Genomic DNA, 21,362 nt, shown 5'->3' with positions numbered 1-21,362 from the left:
TTCTCCCATCTCCACAGATGAACTCTGGAGCTCTGTCAGAGTTACCATCGGGTTCTTGGTCACCTCCTTGACCAAGGGCCTTCTCTCCCGATTGCTCAGTTTGACCGGGCGGCCAGCTCTAGGAAGAGTATTGGTGGTTCCAAACGTATTAAATTTAAGAATGATGAAAGCCACTGTGTTCTTGGGGACTTTCAATTCTGCAGACATTTTTTGGTACCCTTCCCCATATCTGTGCCTCGACACAATCCTGTCTCGGAGCTCTATGGACAATTCCTTCGACCTCATGGCTTGGTTTTTGCTCTGACATGCACTGTCAACTGTGGGAAGTTATAGAGACAGGTGTGTGCCTTTCCAGATCATGTCCAATCAATTGAATTTACCACAGGTGGACTCTGTTCAAGTTGTAGAAACATATCAAGGATGATCAATGGAAACAGGATGAACCTGAGCTCTGAATACTCATGTAAATAAGGTATTTCTGTTTTTTATTTGTAATACATTTGCACAAATTTCGAAAAACCTGTTTTCCCTTTGTCACTATGGGTTATTGTGTGTAGATTGATGATTTGTTATTTAAAAAAAAATCCATTTTAGATTAAGGCTGTAACGTAACAAAATGTGGAAAAAGTCAAGGGGTCTGAATACTTTCCGAATGCACTGTATAGGACACCCACTGTACTGTGTTAATTATTCTCATGTCTACATATTAAATACATTAAGCATACATTCACAAGCCCCCTTGCTGAATGTATTAACCTACATCCCTGCTCTTGCATGTAGCCTATGTATAGGCCTAACACATGACATTCCAATCCCTCTTTGCTGGTTGACAGCTATGTGAACAGGGAAGAAACAATAGCTGGCAGAACAAAGCAAAATATAATACTTTGTAACTAGGGACAAACTAACTGACAGCTTCTGTAGAAGGTGTGAGTGGCCAAATTGCTAATATTGTATTTCACACTGTTATCAATGTGCTCATTAAGCACTAGCGCAGAGATAAGGGCAAGTCTAGATGAAAAATGGCTTTAGTGTGTTCAGACTCGTTTAATTCGTTTTATGTTAACCTTTTCTGCAATGGCTTTGGTGATGACATAGGCTACCTAACTAAAAAAGAGGTGTACTAGTAGTTAGGTGTACTAATAGTTTGTCAAAGCATCTATCTGTGGAAATAACCTGACCCACAAGAAAGTTGAGTATGCTCCTTTTTGTATAATACAAAAAACAAAACAAAGTTATCTCTTCTGGCTGAGAAATGCACAGAGGATGCAGAAGAGAATAGGATTGTATTGTTCAGCAGAATCACGTGCCCCATGAATGAAAACAACAGTAAACATGTCATCCCCCACCAATGATGCAGCGCCCCCCTTGGGCCAATTGAGATGTGGCGTGTGACTAACACATTTCAGTTAATTATTATAGCTCCCGCCTTGGGCCAATTAGTGTAATTTTGTAAATGCCGGATCTCGATGGCAAGACGCATCATTCAACCAAGTTTCGTCAAAATCGGCCCAGTGCTGTCTGAGATATCGCGTGTGACTAATGTACAAACGACGGGACAGAGACAGAGCCACAGTCCCCTCCCCGAATTCATCGTGGGGGACAACTAAAGCCGTTAATTAAGGGAAAGGGAGAGCGAGAGAAGTGATGGAGGCAAGCAGGGGTGTTTATAGATTTGTTTGCCGTAGAATAATCTGTGCGCGTGCGGCAAATCAGTACACAGCAGAAACACCATCTGTTTCCTCCGAGGCTAGGACTCAAATGTGGTCCAGATCCGGGCGAGACAGCTGCTTATTGCAGGACTGGTGGGCTGTCTCCCGTAGCCTCCCGTAGCCTCCCGTAGCCCGTCAACCAGTAGGATTTCTGAATTTAAAAACCACTCTCACCGACTGCGAAAGCGGGAACATGATGATGAGAGAATATGCGAACTAATATCGTTGAGAGAGTAAAGTATTTACATGTTTTGATCTGTATCCTATAGCTGCTTTAATTTCCGAGAATTGATAACGTTTAAAAGGACTGAATTGGATGAGGATAGCCTATCACAAAACTGCATTAATGTGTTAATGCTGAAATCATCCTGGATGCTTTGAAGGCTGCTACGAGTGTGGTCCATCCATTCCCCTCCATCGATGAAGCGCTTGCAACGGCTGAAAACAAACGAAATTAATTGCATGGTCATTATTTGATATCAAAAATAGGTGAGCCTGCCGCGTTTTTATGTTCATTAATAGGCTATTTTGTGTTGAATTGTGGGTTTTATTTTGTCCATTGAGAATGCACTTTGCTGCAGTAACGGACAGTGATACAAAACCTAGTGACATTGTTACATTTAGGATAAAGTCATATGTAACCACACGTGTGATCACGTTGCATTTGTTAAAGTAGGCCTAGGCTATGTATTATGGCTTTCGTATTTTACGTGTTTGTTTAAGCCAATAGACATACTTCTCCGCCAGTTTTATAAATGCATTATAAAAGTCTAGCAAATTATTTGATTGCAAATGAATATGTTTTGTATAAAATAAAAATATAAACTTGCGCTGATTCAGATTAACTTAACTTTTTGATTCAAGAACTGCCTTTTATTGCTATTTGAGTTCTGAGAATAGATTCCTTATCATAAACTACCTATCCAAGGTGAATGGATAGGGGATAGCCACCATTCGTTTAGTAGCCTCGATTTTCCACAGGTGTCTGGACTCCAAATGTAGCCTATTTAGTTTATATAAGAAGACTTATCTCCTATATCTCACTACAGATAGGCCATTGAGAAACTAGACAGATTTATTCAGAGACACTGTCCACAAGCGAAATCTATTGGAAGATTATATTTCCTCATTTTGAAACGCGCTTTACTGCCTACCAACAGGGAGTCCGTATACATTTTGGCCTTGACGAGGTGCCGTTAAAATGGGAGACAACATGTCCAAAAGATTGAAATTAGTGTCGGCTACGGAAGCGGAGATGGAGGAAAGATCTTTTATCAACCCATACCCCGACTGGGACCATGGAGTCTTCACGTCTTCCAATTCAGGAACGGACAATGACTGCAACGAGCCTTTCGACGAAAATGGAAAGGTAAGAGCGTATCTGGCTAACGTAGCTGTTATGATTCACATGCACATGGTCGTGCCACAAGCGGATCTTTGTCATTCTAAAGAGCTCTATCTCAGACAAAGTGCAGTATTAGACAACGCTAGCCCCAATGTGACCGTTATTAGTCAGTAAACACCATATTACCCAGTAATAACAGTCACTCAGACATTCCTGCACAGAGCCCACACTACTAGCCTGAAGACCCGACGACGTTGAATTGCATAGAATTCTACTATGTAGGGCAGAAATGAGCGTTTGGATCAGGAAAGTTTCCTCTCACGACCTCTGCAAGCCAGAATGCTGAATAAAAGGATACTTTACCGGTTGTCTGTGTGGTTTGTCCTTTTTCAGGGATGAATGTGAGACAAAATATCCACAGAGTAGTGTTATCAACCCGACCTTCAGTATGCTGGTCTGTATATCGTTTGTATTTCCGGTTTTATTTTCAATATGGATGCAATTCCCAGGTGACATTTACATTTTACATTTACGTCATTTAGCAGACGCTCTTATCCAGAGCGACTTACAAATTGGTGCATTCACCTTATAGCCAGTGGGATAACCACTTTACAATGTGTATTTGATTTATGTATTTTTATTTATTTTTTGGGGGGGGTGGGGTAAGGGGGGGGGTAGAAGGATTACTTTATCCTATCCCAGGTATTCCTTAAAGAGGTGGGGTTTCAAATGTCTCCGGAAGGAGGTGAGTGACTCCGTTGTCCTGGCGTTGTGAGGGAGCTTGTTCCACCATTGGGGTGCCAGAGCAGCGAACAGTTTTGACTGGGCTGAGCGGGAACTGTGCTTCCGCAGAGGTAGGGGAGCCAGCAGGCCAGACGGGGATGAACGCAATGCCCTCGTTTGGGTGTAGGGACTGATCAGAGCCTGAAGGTACGGAGGTGCCGTTCCCCTCACAGCTCCGTAGGCAAGCACCATGGTCTTGTAGCAGATGCGAGCTTCAACTGGAAGCCAGTGGAGTGTGCGGAGGAGCGGGGTGACGTGAGAGAACTTGGGAAGGTTGAACACCAGACGGGCTACGGCATTCTGGATGAGTTGTAGGGGTTTAATGACACAGGCAGGGAGCCCAGCCAACAGCGAGTTGCAGTAATCCAGACGGGAGATGACACGTGCCTGGATTAGGACCTGTGCCGCTTCCTGTGTAAGGCAGGGTCGTACTCTCCGAATGTTGTAGAGCATGAACCTACAGGATCGGGTCACCGCCTTGATGTTAGCGGAAAACGACAGGGTGTTGTCCAGGGTCACGCCAAGGCTCTTCGCACTCTGTGAGGAGGACACAACGGAGTTGTCAACCGTGATGGCGAGATCATGGAACGGGCAGTCCTTCCCCGGGAGGAAGAGCAGCTCCGTCTTGCCAAGGTTCAGCTTTAGGTGGTGATCCGTCATCCATACTGATATGTCTGCCAGACATGCAGAGATGCGATTCGCCACCTGGTTATCAGAAGGGGGGAAAGGAGAAGATTAGTTGTGTGTCGTCTGCGTAGCAATGATAGGAGAGGCCATGTGAGGATATGACAGAGCCAAGTGACTTGGTGTATAGCGAGAAGAGGGCCTAGAACTGAGCCCTGGGGGACACCAGTGGTGAGAGCACGTGGTGCGGAGACAGCTTCTCGCCACGCCACTTGGTAGGAGCGACCGGTCAGGTAGGACGCAATCCAAGAGTGAGCCGAGCCGGAGATGCCCAGCTCGGAGAGGGTGGAGAGGAGGATCTGATGGTTCACAGTATCAAAGGCAGCAGACATGTCTAGAAGGACAAGAGCAGAGGAGAGAGAGTTAGCTGTAGCAGTGTGGAGAGCCTCTGTGACACAGAGAAGAGCAGTCTCAGTTGAATGACCAGTCTTGAAACCTGACTGGTTTGGATCAAGAAGGTCATTCTGAGAGAGATAGCAAGAGAGTTGACTAAAGACGGCACGCTCAATAGTTTTGGAGAGAAAATAAAGAAGGGATACTGGTCTGTAGTTGTTGACATCAGAGGGATTGAGTGTTGGTTTTTTGAGAAGGGGTGCAACTCTCGCTCTCTTGAAGACGGAAGGGACATAGCCAGCGGTCAAGGATGAATTGATCAGCGAGGTGAGGTAAGGGAGAAGGTCACCGGAGATGGTCTGGAGAAGAGAGGAGGGGATAGGGTCAAGCGGGCAGGTTGTTGGGCGGCCGGCCGTCACAAGTCGCAAGATTTTATCTGGAGAGAGAGGGGAGAAAGAAGTCAAAGCATAGGGTAGGGCAGTGTGAGCAGGACCAGCAGTGTCATTTGACTTAACAAACGAGGATCGGATGTCGTCAACCTTCTTTTCAAAATGGTTGACGAAGTCATCCACAGAGAGGGAGGAAGGGGGGAGGGGGAGGAGGATTCAGCAGGGAGGAGAAGGTGGCAAAGAGCTTCCTAGGGTTAGAGGCAGATGCTTGGAATTTAGAGTGGTAGAAAGTGGCCTTAGCAGCAGAAACAGATGAAGAAAATGTAGAGAGGAGGGAGTGAAAAGATGCCAGGTCCGCAGGGGAGTCTAGTTTTCCTCCATTTCCGCTCGGCTGCCCGGAGCCCTGTTCTGTGAGCTCGCAATGAGTCATCAAGCCACGGAGCTGGAGGGGAGGACCGAGCCGGCCGGGAGGATAGGGGACATAGAGAGTCAAAGGATGCAGAAAGGGAGGAGAGGAGGGTTGAGGAGGCAGAATCAGGAGATTGGAGGGAGAAGAATTGAGCAGAGGGAAGAGATGATAGGATGGAAGAGGAGAGAGTAGCGGGAGAGAGAGAGAGCGACGGTTGCGACAGTGCATTACCATCTGAGTAGTGGCAGAGTGAGTAGTGTTGGAGGAGAGCGAGAGAGAAAAGGAAACAAAGTAGTGGTCGGAGACATGGAGGGGAGTTGCAGTGAGATTAGTAGAAGAACAGCATCTAGTAAAGATGAGGTCAAGCGTATTGCCTGCCTTGTGAGTAGGGGGGGGCGGTGAGGGGGTGAGGTCAAAAGAGGAGAGGAGTGGAAAGAAGGAGGTAGAGAGAAATGAGTCAAAGGTAGACGTAGGGAGGTTGAAGTCCCCCAGAACTGTGAGGGGTGAGCCATCCTCTGGAAAGGAACTTATCAAGGCGTCAAGCTCATTGATGAACTCTCCAAGGGAACCTGGAGGGCGATAAATGACAAGGATGTTAAGCTTAAATGGGCTAGTGACTGTGACAGCATGGAATTCAAATGAGGAGATAGACAGATGGGTCAGTGGAAAAATAGAGAATGTCCACTTGGGAGAGATGAGGATTCCTGTGCCACCACCCCGCTGACCAGATGCTCTCGGGGTATGCGAGAACACATGGTCAGACGAGGAGAGAGCAGTAGGAGTAGCAGTGTTTTCAGTGGTAATCCATGTTTCCGTCAGCACCAAGAAGTCGAGGGACTGGAGGGTAGCATAGGCTGAGATGAACTCTGCCTTGTTTGCAGCAGAACGGCAGTTCCAGAGGCTGCCTGAGACCTGGAACTCCACGTGGGTGGTGCGTGCAGGGACCACCAGGTTAGAGAGGCAGCAGCCATGCGGTGTGAGGCGTTTGTATAGCCTGTGCGGAGAGGAGAGAACAGGGATAGACAGAGGCATAGTTGACAGGCTGCAGAAAATGGCTACAATAATGCAAAGGAGATCGGAATGAAATGAACTAAACATCTGGGAAAGGAGAGAGCGGGGCCTCCCTCACCACAACACCCAAATATAACTCTCCCAACTTCCACCTCAGAAACTATAATTGTTGTAAACTACAGCGGTTCAATGTTTTCTAGGAATAGACTAACTTAGTTTATTCAGCTAGCTAACTTGGTACAGTATTCTTCCGTGAAAATCGTCCAGGGCACCTAGTCATAGCTAGCTAGCTTCGTGCTTCACCGGGCTCAGTTGAATACAATACTAACCTACAATAATTACATACAACAACCCACGATAACTACCTACAATACCTAACTACAATCTAAATCCATAGTTTAAGCTTTCCTCGACAAAGCCCAAACTATGTATAAAGCCAAGCTTACCCGACGACCTCACCCGACAACCTCCTCCGTCACACGGACAAAACACTTGCACAATATGGTCGAGTCTAACAGCAACCACTTCCAGCTGATTGCGAGGGAAAATGCTTAGATCGGCTACATTCGGCTATTGTTTACATATTGCGCATTTACATTTTAGTCATTTAGCAGACACTCTTATCCAGAGCGACTTACAGTTAGTGAGTGCATACATTTTTTCATACTGGCCCCCGTGGAAACGAACCCACAACCCTGGCGTTGCAAGCGCCATGCTCTACCAACTGAGCTACAGATTGAAAATACAAGCGACAGAACCTACCGGCACCGCAAAAAGTCAGTTAAACAATCTCCACCTCCTACCACCAAAAGGACCAACAGCATGTATAACCTGTAAAGTAAGTGTAAATATAATTTTATTCAACATTCTGCCTTGTAGCTAGAGACTTTTGTGCCTTTTTTACAGCGACTTCTTTTAGACATATTCATGGAGTAACCATGGTAAAAGTATGACGTTTCGACAATGGACATGTGTGCTGAATCTTGTAATTTATGAGCTGTGAGCTGGGTGTGGAGCTGTTCAGAGGCTCAGGTGCTGAAATTGGCGATCAGCAGTCTTTGTTTTATTGTGAGCTAATGGTGGTAGGGTCCATGCTTCTGAAACATTGTTTACTTGTGCACCACAAGCTCCTTTGGATGTCTTCATTTTACCTGTAGGCTTTCACCATATGACAGATGGCCTCATGGTAGTACCATCCCACTTCTCACAGCAACGCAGCGAATCCCTGGTCCCGTGGAGGAAAGAGTGGTCTGGAGGAAAGGGCTTTTAGAGATGGTCTAGACCAGGGGTGTCAAACTCATTTTAGCTCAGGGGCCACATGGAGGAAAATCTATTCCCAAGTGGGCCGGACCGGTAAAATCATGGTATATATATAACTTAAAAACAACAACTTCAGATTGTTTTCTTTGTTTTAATACTATCAACATAAAACATAAAGCTGGAGCCTGAGGACAGTGTGTCCAAAATAGTACAAGCACAACATCACTATTAATCATAAAACACCTGAAGTTTATTTGAAAATTCTAAAGAAAAAGAACACACAAACACACAATGCCTCAGTGATTCACATAACTGTTTCACAGATCACAGAACTATATCAGGGTGTCATTTCTCAGGCAGAAATGTAGATACAAATAATGAAATCCTGTTCCCCAAACAAGTGCAAGAACCACAGAGTCAAGAATAGGTTAAATATACAAATAAAATAAAATCAATTAAAAACAATAGCACATCACCATAAAAACATATAAACATAAAGCTGGAGCCTGAGGACAGTGTGTCCAAAAGCACAACATCACTATTAATCATAAAACACCTCAAGTTATTTGAAATTCTGAGGACAAACAACACACAAACACACAATGCCTCAGTGATTCACAGAAGTATATCACAGATCACAGAACTATATCAGGGTGTCTCATGCAGCACTTTAAGTGGGGTTGCATAGTTTATTTGACTCCTGATACCTGGCATCTTTTAGCTTTCACCAGCGCATCAATATCAGGCGTCACATCCTGAGTGGCAGCCAACTTCAGGATGTGATTCAAGTGCTTGTGCGTGAGCCTTGAGCGTAGCTTTGTTTTATTCATGACGTTATCCATCTTTAATGACTTGCAACACAAAGCCTCCTGGTGCAAAATCGAGTGAAAAGTCAAAAAATCACGTCCTCCATTTGCAGATTGCACTTTCTCTCTGAACTTTGTCACAACGCCTGCTTTTTTCCCGATAATTGAGGGCGCACCATCTGTAGCCAGGCTGACAGCGCGGGACCAGTCCACTCCGACCCTGTCCAGCGCGCCGACGAGTGCAGTGAAAATATCAGCTGCTGTCGTTGTATCTGTCATCGGCACCAACTCCACGAACTCCTCGGTGACGGTCAATGTGTCATCAACTCTGCGGATGAAAATGGCCAGTTGTGCAACATCTGTAATGTCCGTGCTTTCATCAATTGCAACCGAAAACGCAATAAATGACTTTACTTTTTGCTTCAACTGGCTGTCCAAATCCACTGAAAGATCGGAAATCCTGTCTGCAACTGTGTTTCTTGTCAGGCTGATATTTGCAAAAGCCTAGTGCTTTTCAGGGCACACAATCTCCGCTGCCTTCATCATGCATGTTTTTACAAATTCACCCTCACTAAATGGTTTTGAAGCCACTGCGATTTCATTAGCAATGAGGTAGCTAGCTTTCACTGCAGCGTCACTGATGCCTCGGCTGTGAGTAAACACAGACTGCTGTTTCTTCAGACCCACCAACAGTTCATTCACCTTCTCTCTTCTCCGCTGTCCTTGAAAGTTGTCATATTTGTCGGCATGAAGACTCACATAGTGGCGACAAAGGTTATATTCTTTCAGCACTGCAACATGCTGTGAACACACCAAACATACAGCTTTCCCATTCAATTCCGTGAATAAATAGAAGGATGACAATTTTTCTTGGAACACTCTGCACTCTGCGTCCACTTTTCTCTTTTTTGACAGAGACATATTTGGGCAATGAGGGTGCCAAAGGACATAATGTTAAAAGTAGAAGCCGTAATAAATATCGCGGGCAAAACAAAGTAGCTCATCCGGACTGGCTGCACTTGCTTGACCTATTTGCTCTGCCCCGGTATAAACAGTTTGCTTGCTTAACACAATTGCTATTGCGCCATCCAGTGGACACAATTGGAACAGCAGTTTCTTTTATTGAAAAATTGCAGCTCATTTTTATACTTTACAAAATCATCTCGCGGGCCGGATTAAACCCGTTTGCGGGCCTGATCCGGCCCGCGGGCCGGACGTTTGACACCCCTGGTCTAGACGATTAGCAAGGCTGGTAGCTAGGAGGTCTATGGCCCTTATACAGTGATGGATTGAATTGTAACATTTTGAACCGCAGCTCCCCCTAGGAAAAGTAATTGCATCTTAACTGCTAATGAGGCCCTTCATGTTGATCTGTTTTGCCTAGTTTCCGCTTAGTTATGGCAGTGGGGTACAATTATGAATCAAGAAACTGTTGTAACGGCCGGCTCCAGTCAGTCTTGCAGTATTGTGGCTAATCATTTAATTCCCTCTCAGCCTTTATACTCATTAGTATCGTGGCAAGGAAACAAAACACGAAGCGTGTTTAACTTTTTTAGAAAACAGCCCTAATGTTGGAAACAAAGATCATGATGTTGTCATACAGAGTCACATTTATTTATTTTCCAAGCTATAGCACACAATATTTTACATACAGCGGGTTTTTAAAGGACCAAAGAGTTTGGTCTGCTTCGGGTTTTCATTTTTGCAATGGAAAAAATATTGCGATACTGGTGTCGTCACAGCCCTAAAAGCTATGACATAATTGTCATAATACATCATGTAGTCATGTGACATAGCCTTGGAGACAAAGAATTTGGCCATGCAAGACTACAACTCGGTGCCCTTGTGGTTAGTGTCCGCCCTGAGATTGGAAGGTTGGGAGTTCGATCCGCTGCCGAGTCATACTAAAGGCTGTAAAAATGGGACTCGGGGGTGTACTTGTACATCAAGCTACAGAAACAGGAGATAGGCGCTTGCTCCTATAAGTCGTGCTGGCTCGCACAAGCCAAGGCTACTTACTTACAAGACAAAATTGCTCACCCTGAGACTGCAGGCCATTTGGTTTCCATCTCTTTGCTATTTTCATTAATACCCAGTGGTTTCCCAAGCCATTTTTTGTTGTGACCCTCCCTCTAAAGCCTTTTAGAATTTCCCTCTGGCCCTCTCTGTCCAGCACAATGCTTCTTGCCACAGCCGCCCAGTCATAAGCCGCCCAGCCTCAATCCTGCCTGTCTAATGACTTGGCCTTCAGGCTGCTGCTAGCTAGTCTAGAGCCCTGGACTGAATTGAGATCATTCACAAGTGTGACGGGAGATACCAGGAATAATGTCATGCTCAGCAGCTCATGCATTAGATTCATACAGGTTGAGTCCTTACTTCTCAACCTTGATGCTGTTATGAGGATTGACAAATAGGTTCTGCACGTTGAGTGGATAGCCTGCCCTGAATACACTTAGACCCGGCCTGACATCATATCTCTTTTCCTGCTCCTGAGAGGCTTGGCTACTGTAGGCTGGTCCTCAGGCCAAAATTTTGTTGGGTTACATCAATCAAACAGAGGGAAATATCGGGGGACACGGTAAAAGAGCCAGAGGGATCATCAGTCACCTGTGCAGTTAAAACAAGTTATGTTCTTACCTTAATTCCTGGGTTGGTGTTGAGTGTTTCTTCACTGTCAGCAACAGTACCTCGACCCCAGGAGGAGAGAAAGATAGAAGGCTCCATAAAAGAACCCAATAAACCAGAATTACACTTCACCCCTCTTTCTTTAGCGCTCTCTCTCTCACTCACTCACTCACTCACTCATTCACACTCACACACACTTGTCTGGCCCAGGGCTACCTGCAGAGTGGGTCGTGATTTGGATGAGATTGAGTTGGCACCCAGGGAGAAATGAAAGTTCCCACACAGCCCTAGAGAAACTCAATTTTTATATTGTCATTGGGGTGTTCATGTCAAGGAACATTTGGTGCCAACATGGCATCTATGAAAAATGTATTTCTATATTGAACAAAATATATAAACGCAACATGTAAAGTGTTGGTCCCATGTTTCATGAGCTTAAATAAAAGATCCCAGAAATGTTCCATATGCACAATGTTTATTTCTCTCAATTTTGTGCACAAATTTGTTTACATCCCTGTTAGTGAGAATTTCTCCTTTGTCAAGATAATCCATCCCGTGACAGGTGTGGCATATCAAGAAGCTGATTAAACCGCATTATCATTACACAGATGCACCTTGTGCTGGGGACAATAAAGGGCCACTCTAAAATGTGAGTGCAGTTGGCATGCCGACTGTAGGAATGTCCTCCAGAGCTGTGGCCAGAGACTTTAATGTTCATATCGCTACCATAAGCCACCTCCAATGTCGTTTTAGAGAATTTGGCAGTACGTCCAACCGGCCTCACAACCCAGGACCTCCACATCCAGCTTCTTCACCTTTGGGATCGTCTGAGACCAGCCACCCGGACAGCTGATGAAACTGTGGGTTTGCACAACTGAAGAATTTCTGCACAAACTGTCAGAAACCGTCTCAGGGAAGCTCATCTGCGTGTTCGTCGGCCTCACCAGGGTCTTGACCTGACTGCAGTTCGGTGTCGTAACCGACTTTGGTGGGCAAAATGCCCCAACAGTGTCCCATGGTGGCGGTTATGGTATGGGCAGGCATAAACCATGGATAACAAACACAATTGCATTTTATGAATGGCAATTTGAATGCACAGAGATACTGTGACGAGATCAACAGCCTGATCAACTCTGTGCGAAGGAGGTGTGTCAAGCTGCATGAGGCAAATGGTGGTCACACCAGATACTGACAGGTTTTCTGATCCACGCCCCTACTTTTCTTTTTTTAAGGCGTCTGTGACAAACAGATGCATATCTGTATTCCCAGTCATGTGAAATCTATAGATTAGGGCCTAATGAAATTATTTAAATGGACTGATTTCTTTATATGAACTGTAACTCAGTAAAATCTTTGAAATTGTTGCATTAATATTTTAGTTCAGTGTACATTATAAACCGGTAGCTCAGCTGGTAGAGCACGGCGCTTGTAACGCCAAGGTAGTGGGTTCGATCCCCGGGACCACCCATACACAAAAATGTATGCACGCATGACTGTAAGTCGCTTTGGATAAAAGCGTCTGCTAAATGGCATTATTATTATTATTATTATTATTATTATTATAAACTGAGTTTGATAAATTCAGAAAGAGTAGCTACCAATTTTTAATGTTATGCTTTGCATTGAGAAAGGCTGCAGCTAGGAAGTAGGTCTGAAAGGAGGAAAGCACAAAGCAGGAGTTTGTGTGCTATAAAGTGAACCATCATCCAGTGCCCAAACGCAAAGATCTTTAGCCGTGATTTATGACCAAACACCCTATAAATTACTATAATAACATTACTATAAATGTTTTCCCATCAACCCATTGATCCTTCACCTCAAATGTTTTCTGGGGCTATATCTGATAGGCCTAGTTGGTGTTAAAGCAGATAGTCAACCAAATGACGATATAATGTAGACAATTTATTCTTACTGTAGGGAGACATTGAAGTTCTGGAGGTTAACTATCCATTTTAATGTGTACAACACATCAGCTCCTCAGCAGAATATACTGCAGCATGCAATACAGTAGCACACCTCTCTCTCTCTCTCTCTCTCTCTCTCTCTCTCTCTCTCTCTCTCTCTCTCTCTCTCTCTCTCTCTCTCTCTCTCTCTCTCTCTCTCTCTCTCTCCTATTGTTATGTTAAACAGTGAATGTTTGTTTATCTCTGTTGAACACTCCCTCTCTCCGTGCCTGGCTGCAGTGGGAATTGTGACTCAGGCCCGGGAGAGAAACTCCAGCAGAATGCTCCTAGTGGATAGTAGTCAGGCCCACTGTGCTCTTTAAGCCTATGCTATCAGTAATATGAGCAGGTTCTTTCAATTGATCTCAATTGCTTGTGTTTTGCATTCCATAGGCCATGTACCCTCTTGTCCTACAGTGTATACTGTGGATGGGAAATTGGTCCCAAGGGAATGGACTGCATATCCATGATCAAACAAGGGGTTGGCCTTACAGAATGAATCATAAGGCCATGTACTAGGCCTGCATTAGAAAATACAAATAATACCTTTTGTGAATATGATTGGTTGTTGTCAAAATGAAATCCTCATAGATTAGTTTTGTTATCTCTGGATTAACCTTACGTCAAGGTTGTGTGTCACTGTCCAAGGTGCCTAAATGCAGTAGTGCTGCTTGTTGCTGCCTTTAGCATTACAGCACACACTTGACCCAGGCTTAGTTTAGCCTTCGTTGTGACTCTGTCCATGGTGCTAACAGAATTGGGCTATATTATGTAGTCTTAGGCTACACAAAGTCAGGTTACTCTAGTCTTGGCTTTGGCTGTATGTGGTATTGACACTGAATATAATACAATATCTAAGGGTGCTGATGCAGTTAGTGTTGTGATAGTTCTTGGGTGTGTCTGTGGTCTGTCTGGCTGTGTGTTAGGGTTGAGCGGTATACCGGGCAGGGTATTTCTTTGACGTTTTTCAATAAATGTGAATATTTGTAGCTACTTTTTAAGTTATTACCTGCAGTCAACTTGTGCAACACGTTAGGAGATTAAGCAGATTGCGTTGTTCATTTCACCTGTCACATTATTTTATGCAGTTTCCATAGTTCCCCAGAACAGTTGAGCCAGTCACGTGTTTGTTTGTAAATAGCACAACGGGAGAAAGTGAGCTGGTGAGTCCATAGCGTTCTAGATCTATCGGCGAGTCTCTGTTGTGCAGTGCACATGAGGGGATGACATTACACTTCACTACTAAATGTTTGCCATCAGATATCTTATAATGGCTTTCTGCCAGAAGTCAAAGAGCTCTGGATGAGTTGGCATTTTTTCCCTGCGCCTCCTACTAGCATTTTTAATTTATTCTCCCCTCTGCTCCATGTACTCATGCTGCTCTTCCTTCAGAAAAGCATGCATCACAACTTTGTTCATTTGCACAATTTCTCTCATTCACTTTCACTTGTAAATGTCCACACTCACCGAAAATGACATTCGGTAGCTACTAGCTATGCTTGTATAACTTTCTGAGCTGGATTTGCCTGTCTTTGCAATTAGTTTGTTTTAGCTTGTTAGCATTTAGCTAACAGCATCTATGTGATATCGCTATTATTTTGTGCTAAGTTTGTTAGCATTCTGGTAATAGAGGCCCAATGGGCTTTTCTTACGTTAATGGCGCCCCCTTGTGTGCTTTGACTAATACCGTAAATCCCGATATGAGAGAAGGACGGTATGAAAATCTGGCTCAGTCCTCCTGGCTCCTGGGGCTTCTTCAAGGCCTCACCCTCATCCATCTGGCTCTCCCCTATATCCTCTCCGAGATGGAGCCATCTTTCACACGGACATGTCTGCTTCTAGAACCAACCCTCTTCCTGCTTCCCTATCTTCTCAAGCTCTGTTGATATCACAGTTTGGGTTCAGAATTCACTAAGACCTAGTTTGTTTGTTGTGGCAGCAGCGGCCTCCAGCCATTTTGATTGAGGTAGTATTGATGCTTGTTCATACAGGATTCCCTTCATTCAGATATTTAGACCTGGATATTGCTCTTTTATTTATCAACTCAAAGTGTTGGGGTTGGGTGGCTCTAAGCTTCTCCCTTTGTCTTTTACCTCAATATTGACACTTTAGGGTTATTTTTATACTGTAAATCCATTAAAATGATGTTGTCATAACTCCATAATTTGACATGCAATATAATGAGCTTGTCTTGCACAAAGCCAAGCATGTCAAACTGGCGGCCTATTTGAGGCGTTCGTTAGCATAATGCTGATGTGGTTCATGGCCTTGAGTCAAAGCTAGCAGACACACTCCAAGTAAACACAAGATTAAGAGTAAATCTTGATTGATCCTGATTCATCAGAATAAACACATTTTACCGGGGCTTAGGCTAAACACTAAGCCCAAATGAAATCAATGAAGGCTGATTATGGAGGGAAAGGTAGGATGGCCTACATTGGGTGAAGTCTCCTGTGAAATAGCCTACCTCTTCCAAAATAAACTACAATTTAAATTTAGCAACAGGATTTGAAGGTTTAGTCCATAATGTTGTATGATCGGTGGTTAGGCTATTAGCTGGCCAAAAGTAGGCTACATGAAAAGTGCAATACTGTTAATTATAATCGTGCCAGTCAATGTTAAATTCAAATCTACCTGCCATCATATCTACAGTGCCTTCAGAAAGTATTCATACCCCTTTACTTATTCCACATTATGTTGTGTTACAGCCTGAATTCAAAATTGATTAAATATTTTTTTCTCACCAATCTACACACAATACCCCATAATGACAAAGTGAAAACATGTTTTTAGAAATTTTAGCAAATGTATGTCACGATGTCAGTGTATGCGGTAGACTGAAGTCAGGCGCAGGACACAGAACTCAATGAAAAAACGTATCTTTACTAATACACGTAAAGAAACAAGAAGCCTCCACGCAGGGAGGAATAAACCCGCTCACCAACGACATCAGCGAACAAACAACAAACACGCACAGAACACAATGGGAGCCACAGGGTTAAATAGGGGCGGAGTAATCACAAGATGGGCAACAGGTGTGAAACAATCTGACACAACAGGTAGAACATAGAAACATATAACATAGATCGGCAGCAGCTAGTACTCCGGTAACGACGAAACCTGCCCGAGCAAGGAGGAGGGGCAGCCTCGGCAGAATCCGTGACAATGTATGATTAAATACAGAAATACGTATTTTCCAGAGCAACTTAGTTAGTGCATTCATCTTAAAATAGATTGGTCAGATTCAAGAGCTTGAGGATGAGTTGACAAGTTGAATCCGGTGTGCTAGCTCTGGAATAGATCAATTACATGGAACGGGGACCGGACCAAATCTAAACCAAACAAGCCAGCAGCGTACCACCCTGCGTCTCACTGCTGGCTTTCCTCTGAAGCTAAGCAGGGTTGGTCCTGGTCGGCCCCTGGATGGGAGACCAGATGCTGCTGGAAGTGGTGTTGGAGGGCCAGTAGGAGGCACTCTTTCCTCTGGTCTAAAAAAAAAGATCCCAGGGCAGTGATTGGGGACATTGCCCTGTGTAAGGCGCAGTCTTTTGAGTTGGGATGTGTAATGATGTCATGCTATAGGATTGTGAGGACAGAGGAAGAGTTAAGAGATGAGTGGTTTGGGGCCATGAAGTCTACATTCCATTATGTCAAGGTAGATTAGTGATGTTTAGGATAGCATGAGTGATGTTTAGTATAGTGACTTGGGGTAAAGAGTGATGTACATCAAAGACAGGGAGTGCCCATGGAGACTTGACAGATGTATGCTAGGAAGAGGGTAATAAAGGGTATATAAGGTAGAGTGTCTTTGTTCAAGTTAGTTCAACTGACGAAGGGCAAAGCCATGTCCGTTTGTTAGATGAACGCACAAGCTCGTGATCCAATAAATACTTGGTATAAAATCTCCACAGAATGTCTAAGTAAATTCTTGCATCTTGAACTTCTCAATACCAGAAACTCATTATAACAGGATGTTAAACAAGTATCCTGAATCTCTGTGGCCACTAAAGATCCAATGGCACTTATTGTAAGAATAGGGGTGTTAACCCAGGTTTCCTGGCTAAATTCCCAATCTGGCCCTCATACCATCATGGCCACCTAATCATCCCCAGCTTCCAACTGGCTCATTTATCCCCCCTCTCCCCTGTAACTATTCCCCAAGTCGTTGCTGTAAATGAGAATGTGTTCTCAGTCAACTTACCTGGTAAAATAATAATAATGAAGATGTCTGTTTGGGCCAAATCAAGGCCAGTCCAGATTGGACCAAACATGGATGAGATTCCCTAAAAACATGGCACTTTGATGCAGCTATGACCTTTTTGTAGCAGGTTAGGAGAACTTACGCAGCAGGTTAGGATAATTAAAATAGCATGTTAGGAGAATTTGGTTAAGTTTAGGAAAAGGGTTAGGGTTAGCAGAAATGATCTCCTAACCTGCTACGAAAAGTCACTTGTATCGAAGTAGTGTGTTTTGTAGGGAGTCCCATCCGTTGACATTGAAATCAAGGCCGGTCCGGTAGCCATCAACAAGTACAAAGTTGGAGGGGGTCTGGGGGAACTCCCCCAGATGTTTGGGGGGATTTCTTTCCAAATGCTCACTCGGCCAACTTTTTCAGTACTTTAAGTCACTTACAGGAACTTGTATGTGCTTAATGTAAAGGAGCTGTTGATATTCACCCCCTCCCCTCTTTAGAGGGAGAATCCATATGTTTTGCATAAATGCAAATAGCCATGTCTATGAATTAATAGCCAGGGCCCAGTTTCTCGATAGCGATGGATGCATTTCCCAAAACACCACGTAGGGAGTAATTTCAATAAGTGAGTCCCTAGCACGTGTCGATACTGATTAGGACCGAAAGAAAGGCAGCACTGCTCTCGGATCAGCATTATCCATTAAAATCTTACCTTAACATTAGATCCTGACAACGGATCAGCTCCTAGAGGGTTAACATTTAGATCCTGACAACGGATCAGCTCCTAGAGGGAAATTATCACCTATATCTGCAAATATTGAGGCAGCTTATTCTAATGCTTAGGCTATGCAGTAAATTGATTATTTGGCACATCATTGTGCACATCATTAGGCCTACACATCATGAAATTGAGACATTTCAGACAGCAGCCTACAATTAGCTAAATAGAACTCAATTGATTGAACATTACATTTATTTCAATATGATTAAAATATATAGCCCTATGTAGACTACTCTATCTTTTAATGCAGTCATCTCTGTTATTTGACGCATCCATTCCATTTACCCTTTTACTTGTTTATAACAATTGCAAAGACATTGGCAATTTTGTATTGTAGTGAACTTTGTTCTGAAGTTATCAGCGTTCACAGAGAGCCGTATAAACATGTTGGTTCTATGTTTTGGTAAAGCTGTGTATGAAGTGACGTGGAAGGGCAACGAGTGGTCTAAGGCAGTCTGTAAATAACAGCTGTTTTCAAGTGCAACTTTAGTAACGATAGTTCGGGAAACAGCTCGGAGATTTAACGATGTGCCTACGAAGGTTCTAATGATGAACTTAGCCTTAAGATGCTTTTGGGAAACCGGGCCCTCTACAATAAATTATGAGACACAACGCATCCATTTTTTAAACATCATTTGAAGCACAAATTAAACTTTAGAAAAACCAATTTTGCATGTGGAAATGTTGTTTAATTTTGTATAATCACCTTCAGGTGTAAGTGAGAAGTAGGGGTTGGTCTGAATTCACAAGCACCACAATGCCTACTTCACCCATGCTCTACCAAGGTTTTCAAGCACACAGCTTAGACCTACTACAGTAGCTATATTGGTCCATTGTACTTCAAACAATGTGTATGCAGGTTGCTTAGGATTCAAACCTGCATTTCTTTGGAGCCTAAGTTACTCTAGATAAAAGTGTCTTCTAGCTAAATTACTAAAATGTAGAAAGTCTAGTCCAGGCCAGGAGAGCTTTAGAAGTGATGGCTACCATTTTGTTTCCGCAGTGATGCACCCTGTCTCATGTTGAATTATCACTATGGGGACGGCCACAATGTCCATCATTGGACTGTTCATCAGGGTAGTTTTCAGGCAAGATCCTTTCATACCCCGATAAGGTAGGCTAATTAGCATGTTAAAACTGATGTGATTTGTTACCTTTGCATCGTGAGGATGGTGTAAAACACTTTGTGACAATTACTGATATAAAAATGGATTAGCAAAATTACTTTAATTTATGAAAGATGCTATGATAAAATTCCTGAGGACTCAGGACATCAAAGTGACATTTTTATTTTTTTTACATTTACGTCATTTAGCAGACGCTCTTATCCAGAGCGACTTACATTCTCTTTTTTTTTTTTTTTTTTCATACCCCCGTGGGAATCGAACCCACAACCCTGGCGTTGCAAACGCCATGCTCTACCAACTGAGCTACATCCCTGCCGGCCATTCCCTCCCCTATCCTGGACGACGCTGGGCTAATTGTGCGCCGCCCCATGGGTCTCCCGGTCGCGGCCAGCTACGACAGAGCCTGGATTCGAACCAGTGTCATCATCATTCCTCAAGATAAATACTACCATTGACTGACTTAGTTCCAGAGCTGCAGTAGTTACAATCTTAAGGTCGTGTTCACTAGCTACTAGATTGCACTGTTGTTAATCTCCGTTAACCCAGAACAAAAATCTTGCATAATTTGGTCAGATGCTCGATTTGTGTACCATTTTATGTCTACGTAGTTTGTCCACGAGAGATTGCGCTGTTCTAGCCTCTAAGGGTATTTGCATTGTGTGAGTCCAAGAAAGTCTGTATTGGCCTAGCTGTCGATGCTGAGCTGTTCTTCTACCGTCTCAAACCAGTGGAGCAGTGAAATTGAAAATGCATATTGGATTTGCATCACAAGAGAATTGCTGAGGTGGCCTATTTTTTTTATTTTCTATTGTTCAGAAACACAAGAAGACTCTCTAAGGCAGTTTGTAGCTCTGGGGTGCTGAATGGAGGCCTTCGGCGTTACCCAAGCTGTCACTCTGTTGTTTTGGCCTGGGAAAGGGAGCTGGTGTGTGTCAGTCTTTTGGAGTCTGTGTTGTTCTGTGAATTGAAGGTGTGCCCCTTTGTTCCTTACTTCCAACCAAAGGATTCATGCTCTGTGATATTGCCTTGAGGTGTAGGCTGTATTTCCATAGGGAGTGTTTGTGTGTCATTTAGACCTGGGAGACCATGTGGGTGCAATTTAATGATCACTTAAACAGAAGAACAGCAGGCTCCGGCCCTCGTAGGGTAAGAGTTGAATACCCATTCTCTATGCCCTGTGTCTGCTGTTTGCAGGAGCTGCAGAATCTCACTCAGTTAGGCCTACTCCCACTCATCTCTTCACAGCGACTTGCCCACCTAAGTGCTTTGTATTGGGGATTGCTTGTGGAAAGCCAAGCTATAAAAGCAAAGGTGCATATCTTTTCACAATTCCATGGATCTCCACTTCCTTTGAAGACTATACACCTGGCTCTGGCTCGCAAGCTCTTTTCAAAACTCCAGTTTCCACACCCTAACCTAACCCTAGCCCTTGCTGTGATTAACATAGGCCTACCTGGATTTAGTTGAGTTCTTTAGGTCTGGTCTGCTTTCAGTGTACAGAGGCTCTCCGAGCGGTCTGTTTGTACCATTTGTGTACCATTGTCTCCCTTGCACACGGTTTCATAGACTGGGAATGGAAGACACAAGATATGGTACGGTTCTGCATTTTCTTACCCTCCTCCTCTACCTCTATCCCTCCACAGATCAGCGAGGCATTCCAGAAGAAGGTGCAGAACAAGATCAAGGACCTGCTGCAACAGATGGAGGAGGGCCTGAAGACGGCCGACCCCCACGACTTCTCCACCTACACGGGCTGGACAGGTCAGTGTCCCAGACCCAGACCACAGGTCAGTGTAGCGTAGACTGATCTTCAGTTGTGATTTAGAGACCTCGCTGGGATTGAAGGTGAGAGACGATTAATCATGGCTCAAGGGTAGAAAATCTCATCTCTGACTCCTAGGGCTATAAACCACTGTTTGATCTAAGGGTTTAGGATGTTGACATGGAAAGGCTTGAATGTAG

General features: G+C 44.0%; 1 protein-coding gene across 2 annotated transcripts in view; it reads left to right on the top strand.

Moving 5' to 3' along the window:
• Positions 1 to 1,539: 1,539 nt before the first annotated feature.
• The window catches only part of LOC121569132 (lanC-like protein 2), a 51,204-nt gene continuing 31,381 nt past the window's right edge, over positions 1,540 to 21,362 (top strand). The window contains exons 1-3 of one of the 2 annotated variants that reach the window (XM_041879792.2): positions 1,540 to 2,201; positions 2,873 to 3,081; positions 21,044 to 21,161. In XM_041879792.2, coding sequence (XP_041735726.1) covers positions 2,914 to 3,081; positions 21,044 to 21,161 — 286 coding nt within the window. In that variant the 5' untranslated portion in view covers positions 1,540 to 2,201; positions 2,873 to 2,913. Of the gene's footprint in view, positions 3,082 to 21,043; positions 21,162 to 21,362 lie in introns of both variants that reach the window. The other variant, XM_045221510.1, reaches the window with a different exon arrangement.

This window comes from Coregonus clupeaformis, chromosome 7, assembly GCF_020615455.1.
Source record: "Coregonus clupeaformis isolate EN_2021a chromosome 7, ASM2061545v1, whole genome shotgun sequence".
NCBI classification, from domain to species: domain Eukaryota; kingdom Metazoa; phylum Chordata; class Actinopteri; order Salmoniformes; family Salmonidae; genus Coregonus; species Coregonus clupeaformis.
This window is presented reverse-complemented; position numbering and strand designations above follow the sequence as displayed.